Source organism: Papio anubis, chromosome 17 (genome assembly GCF_008728515.1).
Source record: "Papio anubis isolate 15944 chromosome 17, Panubis1.0, whole genome shotgun sequence".
Classification (NCBI taxonomy): Eukaryota; Metazoa; Chordata; class Mammalia; order Primates; family Cercopithecidae; genus Papio; species Papio anubis.
Genome location: NC_044992.1, coordinates 1184335 through 1201908, shown reverse-complemented (window position 1 = coordinate 1201908; position 17574 = coordinate 1184335). Strand labels below are relative to the sequence as shown.

Sequence of the window (17574 nt, the reverse complement as noted above, 5' to 3'; positions counted from 1 at the left end):
GCGCGCGAGGGCGCCTTGCCCTTCTCCCAATGGCGGGCCGCGGGCCCCTTCCCGGCAGCCTCCCTCGGGCAGGGAGCGCGTCATTTCCGGTGGGGAAGGCCCGCGGCTGCCGCCGCCATTTCGGGCGCTGCTGTGAAGCTGAAACCGGAGCCGGTCCGCTGGGCGGCGGGCGCCGGGGGCCGGAGGGGCGCGCGCGGCGGCGGCACCCCAGCGTTTAGGCGCGGAGGCAGCCATGGCGGGCAACTTCGACTCGGAGGAGCGGAGTAGCTGGTACTGGGGGCGGTTGAGTCGGCAGGAGGCGGTGGCGCTGCTGCAGGGCCAGCGGCACGGGGTGTTCCTGGTGCGGGACTCGAGCACCAGCCCCGGGGACTATGTGCTCAGCGTCTCAGAGAACTCGCGCGTCTCCCACTACATCATCAACAGCAGCGGCCCGCGCCCGCCAGTGCCGCCGTCGCCCGCCCAACCTCCGCCCGGTGAGGGACTGACGGGACGGGGGGCCCTGGGCGGGGTGAGGGCCGCGGAGCTCCCAGCCCGGCTGGCTGCTCCTCGAGAGCGGACCCTCGGGGTCGTGGGCAGAGGGCTGGGTGACCGTGGCAGGGGCTCGCCGGCTGCTGGGGCTCATTCCCACCCGGGGAACAGGAGTGTGGGGGAGGAGGAGCCGCGGACCGAGGCCCCGGGGTGTGCCTGGGAAGGGCAGCCCCGGGGAAGGGGAACTGCTTCGGCCCCAGGGTGGGGCTGGCTCCCGGGCCGGGCGCAAGGGTAGGGCAGGGCAAGGCAACGTGGGGACAAAGAGCTGAGGGAGATGTTGGCACTGCGGGGGCATCACTTGGCAGCGGCGCCCAGAATGAATCCGATAATCCTACAAGTGGCTTTTGGGCTGGAAGCGTTTCCTGCCGTGTTGGAGAGCCGGGTTTGGCCGTGCTCCCCTGGTGGCCTTTGGTAGGAAGTCACCACAAACTGGCCGGGAGGGATGGAGACACCCTCAGGAAACCGGTTAGTTTTTTCCTTTCTTGGGCATTTTTCCAGAATCCTTGTACCGTCCTCTTCCCCCGTGGAGGACGAAGGTGGTGAATTAAGTGATAGAAGAAAGCCTTCAGTGACCAGCCCAACCCGGTTGAAGGCGATGCCTGGCTGCGTGCAGGAGATCTAAGCGTCCCGAAGGCTGTCCGCCGGTAGAGGGTTCGGGTTTTCAAAGTGTTTAGTGGAGGAAAGGCATTTTATTCCAGAGAATAAACCAGAAGTGAGGCAGTGGAAACAGACCCTTCCCTGGATGTGACTGGAGCTTCATTTTCCTTGGACTTAAACACTGTCAGTGTGTACTTCAGGGCGTGACCTTGCTCAGTAAGATGGGGCTGCGGGCTGAGTCTTCCTGGATGCTGGGAACAGACTCGACGCCAAGAACATAAATTACCTGCGCTGGGTTTTTCTTGCCAGGGATCTCCGAGATTGACTGTCTTTCCGATGCGGTTGGAGTTGATTTGGGAGTGTTTCAAGGGAATAGATAGATGCCCTTAGTACTGGAGATTGGTGAGGTACGAAGTAATCCTGGGGTTCTCATTGTATGTGTACCTGTTTAACGGCATCAGGAGTCCTCGTGCCCTCACACTGTTGCCAAGTCGAAGCTGTTTCTTCTTGGCCGCTGAGACTGGGTTCAGACTAGTCTCCTATGAATCACGAAGCTCCTGAGCCATCCTCTGTAGACTTTCTCTTGTAGGATCGTTCTGATTTAGATTTACTTGTTCCGGCCAGAAATGGAGAATTGAATAGGCAGTCTCTTTGTTGTTAACACATATCAATTTTTATTTTACTTTTTCCTGAGACGGAGTTTCGCTCTGTCGCCCATACTGGAGCGCAGTAGCGCGATCTCGGCTCATGGCCACCTCCACCTCCCCGGGGCTCCCGCGTTCAAGATTCTCCTGCCTCAGCCTCCCGAGTAGCTGGGATTACAGGCACCCACCACCACAACCAGCTAATGTTGTATTTCTAGTAGAGACGAGATTTACCAGATTGGCCAGGCTGGTCTCAAACTCCTGACCTCAGGTGATCCACCTTCCCAAAGTGCTGGGATTACAGGTATGAGCCACCGCGCCTGGCCAACACATAACCAATTTTTTTCTTATTTTATTTATTTATTTTTTATTTATTTTGAGACGGAGTCTCTCTCTGTCACCCAGGCTGTAGTGCAGTGGCACCATCTTGGCTCACTGCAACCTCTGCCTTTTGGGTTCAAGTGATTCTCCTGCCTCAGCCTCCTAAGTAGCTGGGATTACCAGTGCCTGTCACCACGCCCAGCTAATTTTTGTATTTTTAGTAGAGATGGGGTTTTACCAGGTTGGCCAGGTGGGTCTTGAATTCCTGACCTCAGGTGATCCACTCGCCTTTGCCCCCTCAAAGTGCTGGGATTACGGGTGTGAGTCACCGCACCCAGCTTTGTTTGTTTGAGGCGGAGTTTCACTTTTGTTGCCCAGGCTGGAGTTCAGTGGTGCGATCTCAGCTCACTGCAATCTCTACGTCATGGGTTCAAAGGATTCTCTTGCTTCAGCCTCCCTAGTAGCTGGGGTTACAGGCACACGCCACCATGCCTGGCTAGTTTTTGTATTTTTAGTAGAGATGGGGTTTTGCCATGTTGACCAGGCTGGTCTCGAACTCCTGACCTCAGGTGATCCGCCCGCCTCAGCCTCCCAAAGTGCTGGGATTACAGGTATGAGCCACCACACCCAGCCCAACACATAACTATTTTTAAAAAATGAGTTATGGGGTCTGTAAGTTCACAAATTATTGTAGATCTTTCTCATTCTGGCCAGTTCAATGGTGTTATGAGATGGGAATATTGAAGTACCTGTGTTGGCCCTGAACCAGATATATGCTACTTTGATGCCACCTGCATGGTATCTGGGGTTTTGCATTATATGTAGTAACATGATGGCAAACTTATTGAAACTCACTTTTCAGCCTTTTGTTTGTGTTTGTTGGTTGCCAGAGTTGAAAATGGCAGCCGGCAGGTTTGTCAGCTTGATTTTTTTTTTTTTTTTTTTGAGACGGAGTCTCGCTCTGTCCCCCAGGCTGGAGTGCAATGGCGCGATCTCCGCTCACTGCAAGCTCCGCCTCCCGGGATCCTGCCATTCTCCTGCCTCAGCCTCCTGAGTAGCTGGGACTACAGGCGCCCGCCATCGCGCCCGGCTAATTTTTTTGTATTTTTAGTAGAGACGGGGTTTCACCGTGTTAGCCAGGATGGTCTCGATCTCCTGACCTTGTGATCCGCCCGCCTCGGCCTCCCAAAGTGCTGGGATTACAGGCGTGAGCCACCGCGCCCGGCTAGCTTGATATTTTTTCACATCTTAGCATAACGATTTTTATATCTCAAGCCTTACTTGGATAATGGAGCACCACCTTTTCAAAACAGATAAGAACTCAGTTCCTTGGCTCAGGAAAGAAGGTGAAGATTGCCAAAGTTTGTGGATGGGGTGTGGAATATTCACGAGTATTGTGATAATTCTGCCATATTGTACCCGATTTTCTACGATTCAGTTGCTGTCTTTTCTCTCTTCTGAGACAGGGCCTTTGTCTCTCAAGCTGGAGTGCAGTGGCATGAACACAGCTCACTGCAGCCTTGACCTCCCGGGCTCAAGCCATCCTCCCACTTTAGCCTCCTGAGCAGCTGGGACTACAGGCATATCCACCATGCCTGGTTAACTGTTTAACATTTTTTTGTGGAGATGAGGGGTTTCACTGTGTTGTCCAGGCTAGTCTCAAATTCTTGGTCTCAAGAGATCCTCCTGCTTCAGACTCCCAAAGTGCTGGAATTGCAGGTGTGAGCCACTGTGCCTGGCTCAGTTGCTGTCTTGTTTGTTTGTTTGTTTTTGAGGCAGAGTTTTTACTCTTGTCTCCCACGCCAGAGTGCAATGGCGTGATACTGACTCACTGCAACCTCCGTCTCCCAGGTTCAAGCAATTCTCCTGCCTCACCCTCCTGAGTAGCTGGAATTACAGAGGCCCACCACCATGCTCAGCTAATTTTTGTATTTTTTTTTTTTTTTTTTTTTTTTTTTTTGAGACGGAGTTGCCTGTCGCCTAGGGTTGGAGTGCAGGGCGCCGGGATCTCGCTCACTGCAGCCCACCTCCGGCTCACGCCATTCTCCGCTTCAGCCTCCGAGTAGCTGACTTCATAGGCGCCTTCACCACGCCTTCCGCTAGCTTTTTGTATTTTAGTAGAGACGGGTTTCACCATGTTAGCTAGATGGTCTCGATTCTGACCTCGTGGATCCACCCGCTGCCTCCGGGAAGTGCTGGGATTACAGGCTTGAGCCACCGCGCCCGGCCAATTTTTGTATTTTTTAGTAGAGATAGGGTTTCGCCATGTTGGCCAGGCTGGTCTGGAACTCCTGAACTCTGATGATCCACCCGCCTCAGCCTCCCAAAGTGCTGGGCCTGAGCCACCGCACCCGGCCTGTCTGTATAACCTCAGAATTACTTTGTACCTCAAAAATTTCAAGTGCTAAGTACTGAATCTTTGTTCTCCCCCTCACCAAGTCCTTTTGAAGTCACACAGAGAAATTTCTTGAATTTTATAGAGGCATATACAATATTAATAACTAATGTTTATTGACTGGTTATTCTGTGCCAGGTACTTTGCTTGAGTACTTTATGTGCCTTATTTCACCTGCTGTCTAGGACAGTCTGGTGAGATAAGTAATATGGTCTCCATTTATTAAAATATTCCCATTTTATACAGGAGGAAACACTCAGATTCAGTAACTTGCTTAAGGTCACACAGCTAATAAATGACTTTCCAAAGTTGAACCTAGGCATTCTGACCTGAGAACTGACCCTTTTATGCTACACTGTCAGAACCAGCGTCCTTTTGGGATCCTTTTTTTTTTTTTTGAGGCGAGTCTCGCCTGTCGCCTCAGGCTGAGCGCAGTGGCTCTGGATCTCTCTCGCTCACTGCAAGCTCCGGCCCCGGGTTTACTTCATTCTCCCGCCTCAGCCTCCTGGAGTAGCTGGGACCACAGTGGCCTCACCACCTCAGGCCTCTGGCTAGTTTTTTGTATTTTTTAGTAGAGACGGGTTTCCTGTGGTTAGCCAGGGATGGTCTCTGGACCTCCTGACCTCAAGCGGATCCACCCGCCTCGCCTCCCAAAGTGCTGATTACAGGCTTGAGCCACCGCGCCCGGCCCCTTTTGGGATCTTAGCAGTGCACGTGGAGGTCTGTATCCTCAATATCCTCAGTACTTTGTTTTGGTTTTTTTTGTACGGAGTTTCGCTCTTGTTGTCCCCCAGGCTACTAGAGTGCAGTGGTGCAGTCTCGGCTCACTGAAACCTCCCCTTCCCTGGGTCAAGTGATTCTCCTGCCTCAGCCTCCCGAGTAGCTAGGATTACAGGCACCCGCCACCATGCCCGGCTAATTTTTTTTTTTTTTTGTATTTTTAGTAGACACAGGTTTCACCGTGTTGGCCAGGCTGGTCTCGAACTCCTGACCTCAGGTAGTCTGCCCGTCTCGGCCTTGTGTTTTTTTTTTTCCCCACCGTGTTGCTCAAACTGGAGTGCAGTGGCTGTTGACAGGCACAGTCATAGTACACTACAGCCCTTAACTTTGGGGCAGGCAGTCCTCCTGACTCAGGCTCTGAGTAGCTGGGACTACCAGCATGTACAGCTGCATCCAACCCAGGTTTTTTTAAAGACCAGAATTAAAGAATGGCAAGAAGAGGCTGGGTGCGGTGGCTCACGCCTGCAATCCCGGCATTTTGGGAGGTCAAGGTGGGCGGATCATTTGAGGCCAGGAGTTAGAGACCAGCCTGGCCAACATGGTGAAACCCCATCTCTCCTAAAAAATACAAAAATTAGCAGGGCGTGGTGGCATGCGCCTGTAATCCCAGCTACTGGAGAGATTGAGGCATAAGAATCGCTTGAACCTCGGAGGCAGAGGTTGCAGTGCGCCGAGATCATGCCACTGGCTTTATCATTCAGACAATACATATCTGCTCTCTCAAGTCAGTGATGAAGAAGCTTTTTTTTTTTTGATACGGAGTCTCGCTCTGTTGCCGGGGCTGGAATGCAGTGGCCGGATCTCAGCTCACTGCAAGCTCCGCCTCCCGGGTTCACGCCATTCTCCTGCCTCAGCCTCCCGAGTAGCTGGGACTACAGGCGCCCGCCACCTCGCCCGGCTAGTTTTTTGTATTTTTTAGTAGAGACGGGGTTTCACCGTGTTAGCCAGGATGGTCTCGATCTCCTGACCTCGTGATCCGCCCGTCTCGGCCTCCCAAAGTGCTGGGATTACAGGCTTGAGCCACCGCGCCCGGCCTGAAGAAGCTTTTTAAAATTGTTACTACTTTATTTTTTATTTGTTATTTTTGCGATGGAGTCTTGCTCTGTCGCCCAGGCTGGGGTGCAGTGGGGGATCTCAGCTCACTGCAACCTCCCCCTCCCTGCTCAAGCCATTCTCTTGCCTCAGTCTCCCAAGTAGCTGGGACTACAGGCGCACGCCACCACGCCCAGTTAATTTTTTTTAATTTTTAGTAGAGACGGGGTTTCACCATGTTGGCCAGGCTGGTCTCGATTTCCTGACCTCAAGTGATCCGCCTGCCCTGGCCTCCCAAAGCGTTAGGATTACAGGCGTGAGCCCCCGCGCCCAGCTGGGTATTATTTTGAAAGGCATCGGTACAGAATGGGCCAGGGATTCTCAGCCTTTTCTGTTGAACCTGTGTTTAACTTGTCTTGTCCTCAGCTTGTATCGGCTTCCTATGGTGCCATAGCTTGGGAGTTCCCTGGGGTCATAGGGAAGGGCTTGGTCAAGTCTCCTGGTCACATTCTGGCAGGTTGGGCTTCAAGATGGACCTCCTTGGAATGCTTGCAAGAAACTGGTTTTTTCCTCTTGGAATAGCTAAACGGTGACCAGTCGTCGGGTTGACAAAACGGAAGGAGTGTGAGGTAGGAGAGTCGTTGGGAGCTTGAGCTGTGCAGCCTGGCTTTGGGCCTTACTTACCTACACTTACTACTTGTGTAACTTTGGGCAAATTGTTTAACTTTTCTCTGCTTCAGTTTCCTCATCTGTGAAGGAGGGAAATAGTAATACTGACCTCAGGGTTGTAATGATATTCCATACTAAGTACTGGCATATTCAGTACTCCATAAGCATTTTATATATATTAATTTTAATAACATAACTGTGAGGTGTGGGGGCTTTTGAAGCAAAATGGAAAACTCTTCTCATGTTTGAGAGGCTCCAGAATGCATGGTGTGGACGGCAGGGGCTGGTGAAACAGTTTGTCTTAGGGAGTAAGTGCCTGGGTGGGGTGCATCTGTAAGTGTGAAAGGACCTCGGGTTCAGCACATGGAAATAAGATGGTGCTTCCTGTTACCTGCTCATCCCAAAGGCTTCTACCTGTTGCCCTAGTGGGTAGAGGAGAGCATAAAACTTGCTTCATTTTCAAGGCATGGGACAGAAGCTAGGGTGTTAATAGTTTGTGATACCCCCTCAAGGTAGTGAAGAGTTACAGGCCAGGCTGGCAGCTGGGCCTCGCCTCTTCTCTGGAGGTAGCGTGAGGCTGCCGGTGTCCCATTGCTGCCTTTTTACACCTTCAGCTTCTGCTTCTCATTTGTTCATCTGTCTTGGCAGTTCACAAACCTGATTCTCTTGTCTTCCTCTCGATGTCTTAGTGGCCTTGCCTCCAGTGGGTCTGGAGAAGTACTTCAGTGAGAGCTACTTACGGATTTTAAACCAAAATAATTCCATGGTGAAGGGAGTCGGTTTATTTATTGCAGGACTTCCCCAAGTATTTACTGTGCTCATGTGAATTGTGAGTTTCCAAGAGAGGGTGCTGGTTTTCACACCTGTTTGACTGCAGAACCTTCCCCCACCATGGCCCTGTTGCTCAGGCTGGTGTGCAGTGGCTCCATCATTGCTCACTACAGCCTCACTGTATGACCCAGGCTGGGCTTGCATTCCTGGCCTCAAGAGATTTCTCCCAAAAGATTAATAAATCAATTTAAAAAAAAAAAAAAAAACAGAAAAAATAAAGAGATCCTTCTGCCTCAGCCTCCCAAAGTGCTGAGATTACAGGTGTGAGCCACTGCACCTACCTGACCACAGAACTTTTGAGAAGCATCTTGAGATCCTATGGAATTTTCTCTGGGAAACAGTCCGGTGGGCTCTGGATTTGAGGGTGAATTGAAAATTGCTGAAGGAATTTGGAGGATTGGTTGCTTTTTATTGAGCACCTATAATGTATGAGCCACTTTTTTTTTTTGAGATGGTGTCTCGCTCTGTCACCCAGGCTGGAGTGCAATGGCGTATTCTCGGCCCATTGCGACCTTCGCCTCCCAGGTTCAAGCAATTCTCCTGCCTCAGCCTTCCCAGTAGCTGGGACTACAGGCGTGCAACACCACACCCAACTTATTTTTGCAGTTTTAGTAGAGATGGGTTTTCACCATGTTGATCAGGCTGGTCTTGAACTCCTGACCTCAGGTGATCTACCTAGCTCTGCCTCCCAAAGTGCTGGGATTACAGGCTTGAACCACCATGCCCAGTCTCTAGCCACTTTTAGGAACTTTATTAGATGGGTATTTGACCTCATTTTGCAGAGTTGGGGTGAGGCACACAGAAGTTAGATAACTCAGACAGCTAGGAAATGGGAGCCAGAATGCACCAAACCTGCAAAGGAACATCCTCATACCCACCATTTTTAGAACGTTCTGTTTGCTTAAGAAGCCATATATCTTCTCAGATGGAAGCCAGTGGCTTGCCTTTTTTTTTTTTTTCTTTTTCTTTTGGAGACACTCTCTTGTTACCCAAGCTGGAATCCAGTGGCGCGAGCTCTGCTCACCACAAGCTCCGCCTCCTGGGTTCCCGCCATTCTGCCTCAGCCGCCTAAGTAACTGGGACTACAGGCGCCTGCCACCACGCCTGGCTAATTTTTTGTATTTTTAGTAGAGACGGGGTTTCACCGTGTTAGCCAGAGCGGTCTTGATCTCCTGACCTCGTGATCTGCCTGCCTCAGCCTCCCAAATTGCTGGGATTACAGGTGCCAGCCACTGCGCCTGGGCAGCCAGTGGCCTTTTTAGCGTTTTGTATTGGTGGGTATTTATCTAAGCAACCCCTGTGAATACCGAAGGCAAAGAAGGAAGGGAGGGAGCAGGAATTGAGGAATGAAGCGAAAAGAGAGGGCCAGGTGTGGTGGTTCATGTCTGTAATCCCAGCACTTTGGGAGGCTGAGGCTGCCAGATCACTTGAGGTCAGGAGTTTGAGACCAGCCTAGTCAACATGGCAAAACCCTGTCTCTCTTTTTTTTTTTTTGAGACGGAGTCTCGCGCTGTGTCACCCAGGCTGGAGTGCAGTGGCGCGATCTCGGCTCACTGCAAGCTCCGCCTCCCAGGTTCACGCCATTCTCCTGCCTCAGCCTCCGAGTAGCTGGGACTACAGGCGCCCGCCACCACGCCCGGCTAGTTTTTTGTATTTTTAGTAGAGACGGGGTTTCACCATGTTAGCCCGGATGGTCTCGATCTCCTGACCTCGCGATCCACCCGCCTCGGCCTCCCAAAGTGCTGGGATTACAGGCTTGAGCCACCGCGCCCGGCCAACCCTGTCTCTCTTAACAATACAAAAATTAGCCAGGTGTGGTGTCGGGTGCCTGTAATCCCAGCTACTCGGGAGGCTGAGGCAGGGAGAATTGCTGGAACCTGGGAGGCGGAGGTTGCAGTGAACCAAGATCGCACCAGTGCACTCCAGCCTGAGCAACAGAGGGAGACCCCATCTCAAAAAAAAAAAAAAAAAAAAGAGGAAGTGCCGTGAGATCAAGGAGAGGCAGATGATTCAGTCGTGCTCTCGTGGTATCCTGGTAGCCGTGTCAGAAGTGATTGGGCCTATTTTAGCCCACAGAGCCCTCAGGTGTTCTTCATGAAACCTTCAGGGAGGCCGTGGCCTTGTAAAACTGGTCATAACCTGAGGCTTGAAATGCTTAGCAGGCTTAGAAGTAACGGGTTGAGCAGGTACGGAGAAGCAGAGAGGATATCCCCTCCTTGCATTGCTTTTTATTTCTGTATGTGTGAATTCCTAACTCCACGTTCAAAATCCAGCACAAGGTGATGTAGAACAAGTCATTGAGGTGTCCGAGTCCTGGACAGCTATGAGAATCCTGTCATTGCTTCTGTTCTCTAGACTGGCTGACTGTGCCTCCTTCCTTTCCCGCCCTTCTGTTTCCTGCCTTGGGCTGTTTGTGGTTGGAAGGGGAGGAAAGAGAGAAAAGGAGCCGGAACACACAACTGTGGTGAGGTTTGGGCTTATCTGGGACTTAGGTGTGTTCTGTTCTCCTCCCTTCCTTCTGGAGTTTGGATCAATGAAGCTTGATGGCCCCCAGCAGTTCACAGAAACGGGCATTTCTCTGTGAAATTATTACATTGTCAGAGTAGAAAAATATAAGTAAAGTACATCAAAGGTTTTCCATGGCATTTTGCTTACATTTCTGTGTGTGTTGGGATTGCCGAACAAAAAGTCATAGTGAGCCCAGTTCACACCATGTGGCATTTGAACAAGAGGAGAATTGAACCTGCTTCCTCCCTTTGTGCCCGATGATCTGCCACGTTTTCTCTCACTTATCTTTCAGAGGGACTTGGCTTAGTAGTCTTATGTGTTCCTTCCCCGCAAAATGCATTTCAGTGGGCCTGCAGTGCTGACTGAGGAACCCTAACAGTGGGTGGCAGGGGGTGGTTGCCTGCCTTCTTCGAGTGGAGCCAGTACCTTGGAAGTGTTCATGGATGGTCATAGTTGCTCACGGTGATTCTGTTGTATCTCAGGACACAGTGTGTTGTTGCTGCAACTGTCTTGTGGAGGAACGTAGCTCCAGGTGAAGGTGAGAGCCGGGTGGGGAGGTTGTCTTCCTAAGACGTGCTGCTTTCTCCTTGTTCACCAACCACACTGTGCTTGCTGGGTATCTGCAGCAGTGCTGTGAGCTGCTCTGAGCTTCTGCAGTCTAGGAGGGCGTTGTATTTAGCTTCTTTCCAGCACTTCAGAGTTACGCTCATTAAGAATAGTATCTGGCCGGGCGCGGTGGCTCACACCTGTCATCCCAGCATTTTGGGAGGTCGAGGCAGGCGGATCACGAGGTTAAGTGATCGAGACCATCCTGGCCAACACGATGAAACCCCATCTCTACTAAAAATAAAAACATTAGCAACACTTACTGAGCATTTAGCTGCCAACCACTGTCCCAGAAGCCCCAGAAAGACAACTAATGGAACACCTTGGCTTGTAGTTGGGTAAACCTTACCAAGGGAGCGTTTCTCCACCCAGGTGTGATCAGAACATTTCTAAGCCGTGAGTGCTCAGGTGGCCTCCCTACCACTCTGCCCTGGAGTTTTCTTCACCAGGCAGTGCTGAGTAGGTCCCTAGGCTCACAGTGACCCTGTCCTTAACGGTTTCTCCATAGGCCTGAAAGATCATCCTGAATTTGCCTAATGGTGATAGGCAAGGCGGCCATGACTCTCCTTGACTGCCAGACTTGAATAGGAATTACTCTCCAGCAGTGATCCTCCTCAGTAAAGAGAATCTCCAGGATATAGCACTGCATGCCTGCTACAGTCCTAACCAAAATCGTCTTCCCAGTCCTGTACTCGGAACTTTTGCGATCACCCTCTATCGGTTCATGAGGAACGTTTGCCGTAGAGGACAGTCCTGGCACTCGCACCCCTTTCAGTGTCTTAAATTGGAGAGACAGCCAGTATTCCCGAGTCTGGGCTGTTCACTGTTTTAAGCTGGCAGCCGCGAATTCCACAGGCGGACTTTGGGTAATATGGGAAGTGTGCAGCTCTCCTTCAGACGCTCTCATCATTCATTTGGATGGAAAGAGTGTTCATCAGTACTCATTCTACCCGCAGGACTTTTCATTCGCTTCCAGAGTTAACATTGTGTCTTTTTACCTCTCTCCAATAGTGGAATGAATTTTAAATGTGTGTTTTCTGATCATACTGGAAGAATTGCGGTTTTTTTCTTTTTTTAATAGAGACAGGCTCTCTCTCTGTTACCCAGGCTGGAGGGCAGTGGCACAATCCTGACTCACTGCAGGCTCCACCTCCCAGGCCAATTGATCCTCCCACCTCAGCCTCCGAAGTAGCTGGGACTAAAGGTGTGCACCACCCTGCCTGTCCTTTGTATTTTTTTTTTTTTTAAGTAGAGACAGGGTCTCGCTGTGTTAGTCAGGATGTTTCTAACATTGAACAAAATAATTAGGTCTCTAGCTGGTCGTGGTGGTACGCACCTGTAGTCCCAGCTACCCAGGAGTCTAAAGCAGGAGGATGACTCCAGGCCAGGAGTATAACGCCACGGTGTGCAGTGGTGGTGTCTGTGCATAGCTACTGGAGTTTATCCTGGGCAGCAAAAACCTGCCTTTCAAAATTAACAAGGCCAGGCAAGGTGGCTCATGCCTATAATCATAACACTTTGGGAGGCCAAGGGGGAAGAGGATTACTTTGAGCTCAGGAGATCAAGACCTGCCTGGGAGACATGACAAAACCCCGTTATTTAAAAAAATAGGCCGGACATGGTGGCTCACGCCTGTAATCCCAGCCCTTTGGGAGGCCGAGGCGGGCAGATCACAAGGTCAGGAGTTCAAGACCAGCCTGGCCAATATGGTGAAACCCCATCTCCACTAAAAATACAAAGAAAATTAGCCGGGCGTGGTGGCGGGCGCCTGTAGTCCCAGCTGCTCAGGAGGCAGAGGCAGGAGAATGGCGTGAACCCGGGAGGTGGAGCTTGCAGTGAGCCGAGATCGCACCACTGCACTCCAGCCTGGGCAACAGAACGAGACTCTATCTAAAAAACAAAAAAAAAGGCCGGGCGTGGTGGCTCACACCTGTAATCCCAGCACTTTGGGAGGCTGAGGCGGGCGGATCACGAAGTCAGGAGATCAAGACCATGCTGGCTAACACGGTGAAACCCCATCTCTGCTAAAAATACAAAAAATTAGCCAGACATGGTGGTGGGCACCTATAGTCCCAGCTACTCGGGAGGCTGAGACAGGAGAATGGAGTGAACCTCGGAGGCAGAGCTTGCAGTGAGCCAAGATCGTGCCACTGCACTGCAGCCTGGGCAACAGAGTGAGACTCCATCTCAAAAAAAAAAGTAAAAATTAAAAAATATATATTAGCTGGGTGTTGGTGGGTGGTTTGTACCTATAGCCCCAGCTATTTGGGAAGCTGAGACTGTAGAATTGCTTGAGCCCAGAAAGTGGAGGGTGCGGCCAGGCGCAGTGGCTCACGCCTGTAATCCTAACATTTTAGGAGGCCAAGGTTGGTGGGATCACCTGAGGTCAGGAGTTTGAGACCAGCCTTGCCAACATGGTGAAACCTCATCTCTACTAAAAATACAAAAAATTACCGGGGTGTGGTGGCGGGCGCCTGTAGTCCCAGTTACTCGGGAGGCTGAGGCAGGAGAATCACTTGAACCCAGGATGGGGAGTTTGCAGTGAGCCAAGATTGTACCACTGCACTCCAGCCTGGGCAACAGAGCAAGAGTCTATCTCAAAAAAAAAAAAAAAAAGAGCCGGGCGCAGTGGCTCACGCCTGTAATTCCAGCACTTTGGGAAGCCCAGGCGGGTGGATCACGAGGTCAGGAGATTGAGACCATCCTGGCAAACACGGTGAAACCCCCTCTCTACTAAAATACAAAGAAAATTAGCTGGACGTGGTGGCGGGCGCCTGTAGTCCCAGCTGCTCGGGAGGCTGAGGCAGGAGAATGGCGTGAACCCGGGAGGTAGAGCTTGCAGTGAGCCGAGATTGTGCCACTGCACTCCAGCCTGGGCGACAGAGCAAGAGTCCGTCTCAAAAAAAAGCCAGGCGCGGTGGCTCACGCTTGTAATTCCAGCACTTTGGGAGGCCGAGGCAGGCGGATCACGAGATCAGGAGATTGAGACCACCGTGGCAAACATGGTGAAACCCCGTCTCTACTAAAATACAAAAAAAATTAGCCGGGCGTGGTGGCAGGCACGTATAGTTCCAGCTGCTCAGGAGGCTGAGGCAGGAGAATGGTGTGAACCCGGGAGGTGGAGCTTGCAGTGAGCTGAGATCACGCCACTGCACTCCAGCCTGGGTGACAGAGCGAGACTCTGTCTCAAAAAAAGAAAAAAAAAAAAGGTTGCAGTGAACTGCGATTGTGCCACTGCATGCCAGCCTAGACAGCAGAGTGAGGCCCTGTCACATACCAGGCTTGGTGGCTCACGCCTGTCATCCCAGCACTTTTGGAGGCTGAGGCCGTCAGAACACTTGAGGTCAGGAGTTTGAGACCAGCCTGGTGGTGGAACTGTGTCTCAACTGAAATTACAAAAATTAGCCAGGCGTGGTGGCACACACCTGTAATCCCAGCTACTTGGGGGGCTGAGGCAGGAGAATCGCTTGAACCCAGAAGGTGGAGGTTGCAGTGAGCAGACATCCAGCCACTGCACTCCAACCTGGATGACAGAGCAAGACTCCGTCTTCAAAAATAAAGAGACCCTTTCACACACAAAAAAAATCCCAACAATAAGCAAATAATTAAAATTAATAATAGGCTGGATGCAGTGGCTCACATCTGTAATCTCAATACTTTGGGAGGCCAAGGTGCGCAGATCGCTTGAGCCCAGGAGTTCAAGACCAGCCTGGGCAACACAGCAAAACCCCATCTCTACAAAAAATACAAAAACTAGCCAGGTGTGGTGGTGTATGCCTATAATCCCAGTTGCTCAGGAGGCTGAGGTGGGAGGATCACTAGAGCCTGGGAAGTGGAGGCTGCAGTGAGCCGAGATTGTTCTCAGGAGATCAAGACCTGCCTGGGCGACATGGCAAAACACCATTATTTAAAAAAAAATAGGCCGGGCGTGGTAGCTTTTCGCTTGTAATCCCAGCACTTGGGGAGGCAGAGGCAGGTGGATCTCTGGAGCTCAGGAGTTCAAGACCAGCCTGGGCAACATGGTGAAACCCTATGTCTACAAAAAATACAAAAATTAACTGGGCGTGGTAATGCATACCTGTAGTCCCAGCGACTCCGGGGGCTGAGGTGAAAGAATGGCTTGAGCCCAGGAAGTAGAGATTTCAGTGAGCCAAGATCATGCCACTGCACTCCAGCCTGGGCGACAGAGCCAGACCCCATCTCAGAAAACAAGAACGAAACCGCAGCCTGGGCAGTAAAGCAAAACACTGTCTCTATTAAAACATTTGAAAATCAGCTGGGTGAAGGGCCGGGCACAGTGGCTCACGCCTTTGGGAGGTGGATGGATCACGAGGTCAGGAGTTGCAGACCAGCCTGGCCAACATGGCAAAACCCCATCTCTACTAAAAAATACAAAATACAAAAATTAGCCAGGTGTGGTGGCGTGGGCCTGTAGTCCCAGCTACTTGGGAGGCTGAGGCAGGAGAGTTGCTTGAATCCGGGAGGCTGAAGTTGCAGTGAGCCAAGATTGTGCCACTGCACTCCAGCCTGGGCGACAGTGTGACTCCGTCTCAAAAAAAAAAAAAAATCATCTGGGTGCAATGCCATCTGCACCTTTAGTTCCAGCTACTTAGAAGGCTGAGGTGGGAGAATGTCTTGAGCCTAGGAGTTTAAGACTGTGGTGAGCTATGATCACACCACTGCACTCCAGCTTGGACAACAGAGGTAGAGCCTGTCTCTAAAAAGAAATAACAAAAACACATACTCAGGAGACTAAGGTGAGAGGATCGCTGGGCCCAGCAGTTTGAGACCAGCCTGGGCCACATAGCGGGGAGACTCCTGTCTCAAAAAACAAAGCCCGGGCCAGGTGTGGTGGCTCACACCTGTAATGCTAGCACTTTGGGAGGCCAAGGCAGATGGATCACTTGAGCTCAGGAATTCGAGACTGGCTTGGGCAACGTGGCGAAATCCCCTCTCTACAAAAAATGAGTTGGGCGTGGTGATTCGTGCTTGTAGTCCCAGCTACTCTGGAGGCTGAGGTAAGAGGATGGCTTCAGCCGGGGAGGTAGAGGTTGTAGTGAGCTAAGATCACGCCACTGCACTCCCGCCTGGGTGACAGAGCCAGACCACCCGGTCGCAAGACGACCGCAAAGCCAAAAACTCACAAAACTCATTTTGATTTTTTTTTTGAGACAAAGTCTTGCTCTGTTGCCCAGGCCGGAATGCAGTGGCATGATCACGACTCACCGGAGCCTTGACCTGGTCTCAGGCGATTCTCTCACCTCAGCTTCTCAAGTAGCTGGGACTAACAGGCATGCAACACCTTGCCTGGCTAATATTTTCTTGTTTTTTTAAGAGATGGGATCTCACTTTATTGCCCAGGCTGGTCTTGAACTACTGGCCTCAAGCAGTCCTCCTGCCTTGGCCTCCCAAAGTGCTGGGATTACAGACGAAAACCACTGTGCCCAGTCATTTTTTTTTTTTCACACTTACTTAGTTTTTCTTTTTTTAAGAGTCAATGTCTTGCTCTGTCATCCAGGCTGGAGTGCTTTGGCGCGATCATGGCTCACTGTACTCACAAACTCCTGGGCTCAAGCGATCTGTCACCTTAGCTTCCCGAGTAACTACAACTGCAGGCGTGCACCACTAGGCCCAGCTATTTTTTTTTTTTTTTTTTTTTTGAGATGGAGTCTCATTCTTTTGCCCAGACTGGAGTGCAGTGGCACGATCTCGGCTCACTGCAAGCTCCGCCTCCCGGGTTCACGCCATTCTCCTGCCTCAGCCTCCCGTGTAGCTGGGACTACAGGCGCCCACCACCACGCCCGGCTAATTTTTTGTATTTTTAGTAGAGATGGGGTTTCACCGTGTTAGCCAGGATGGTCTCTATCTCCAGACCTCGTGATCCACCCGCCTTGGCCTCCTAGAGTGCTGGGATTATAGGCGTGAGCCACTGTGCTCGGCCAACCCAGCTAATTTTTAATAATTTTTGTAGTGATGAAGTCTTGGCTATGTTGAAAGTCTTCGCTGTGTGAAGTCTTTGCTGGTCTGAAAATCCTGGATTCAAGCGATCCTCCCACCTCAGCCTCCTAAAGTTCTAGGATTGAGGTGTGAGGCACCAGATCCAACAAAATTCATTTTCTTTTATTTTTGTTTGACACAGAGTCTTGCTTCATTGTCTAGGCTGGAGTGCATTGGCATGACCATGGCTCACTGTAGCCTTGACCTCCCAGGCTCAAGCCATCCTCCTACCTGAGCGTCCCGAGTAGCTGGGACTACAGAAGTGTGCCACCACGCCCAGCTAATTTTTTAAATTTTTTGCAGTGACAACCATGTTGCCAGGCTGGTCTTGAACTCCTGAGCTCCGGGGATCCGCCTGCCTCAGCTTCCCTAAGTGCTTGAGCCTGGAAGGTCAAGGCTGCAGTGAGCTGTGATCGTGCCACTGCACTCCAGCTTGAGCGGCACAGTGAGACTGTCTCAACAACAACAAAAACCACAACAATAAAGAGACAGTTTTTCTTATTCGGAATTATACATTCTAGATGTGGAGGGGAAAAATGTATGAGCTCAGTGTAGACACTAAGCTCTCTCCACCCTCTGGAACATCAGCAGGGACCCATGGAAAATGAGAGCTTGCTACATTTCCTGAGATTGAAAAATAGATGCAGGCTGGGCACAGTGGCTTAC

The 17574-nt window shown here is 51.2% G+C and overlaps 1 protein-coding gene across 2 annotated transcripts in view; it reads left to right on the top strand.

Moving 5' to 3' along the window:
• The window catches only part of CRK (CRK proto-oncogene, adaptor protein), a 36055-nt gene continuing 18481 nt past the window's right edge, over positions 1–17574 (top strand). For both annotated transcript variants that reach the window (XM_003912051.3, XM_003912050.3), the window contains exon 1: positions 1–473. In XM_003912051.3, coding sequence (XP_003912100.2) covers positions 233–473 — 241 coding nt within the window. In that variant the 5' untranslated portion in view covers positions 1–232. The remainder of the gene's footprint in view (positions 474–17574) is intronic.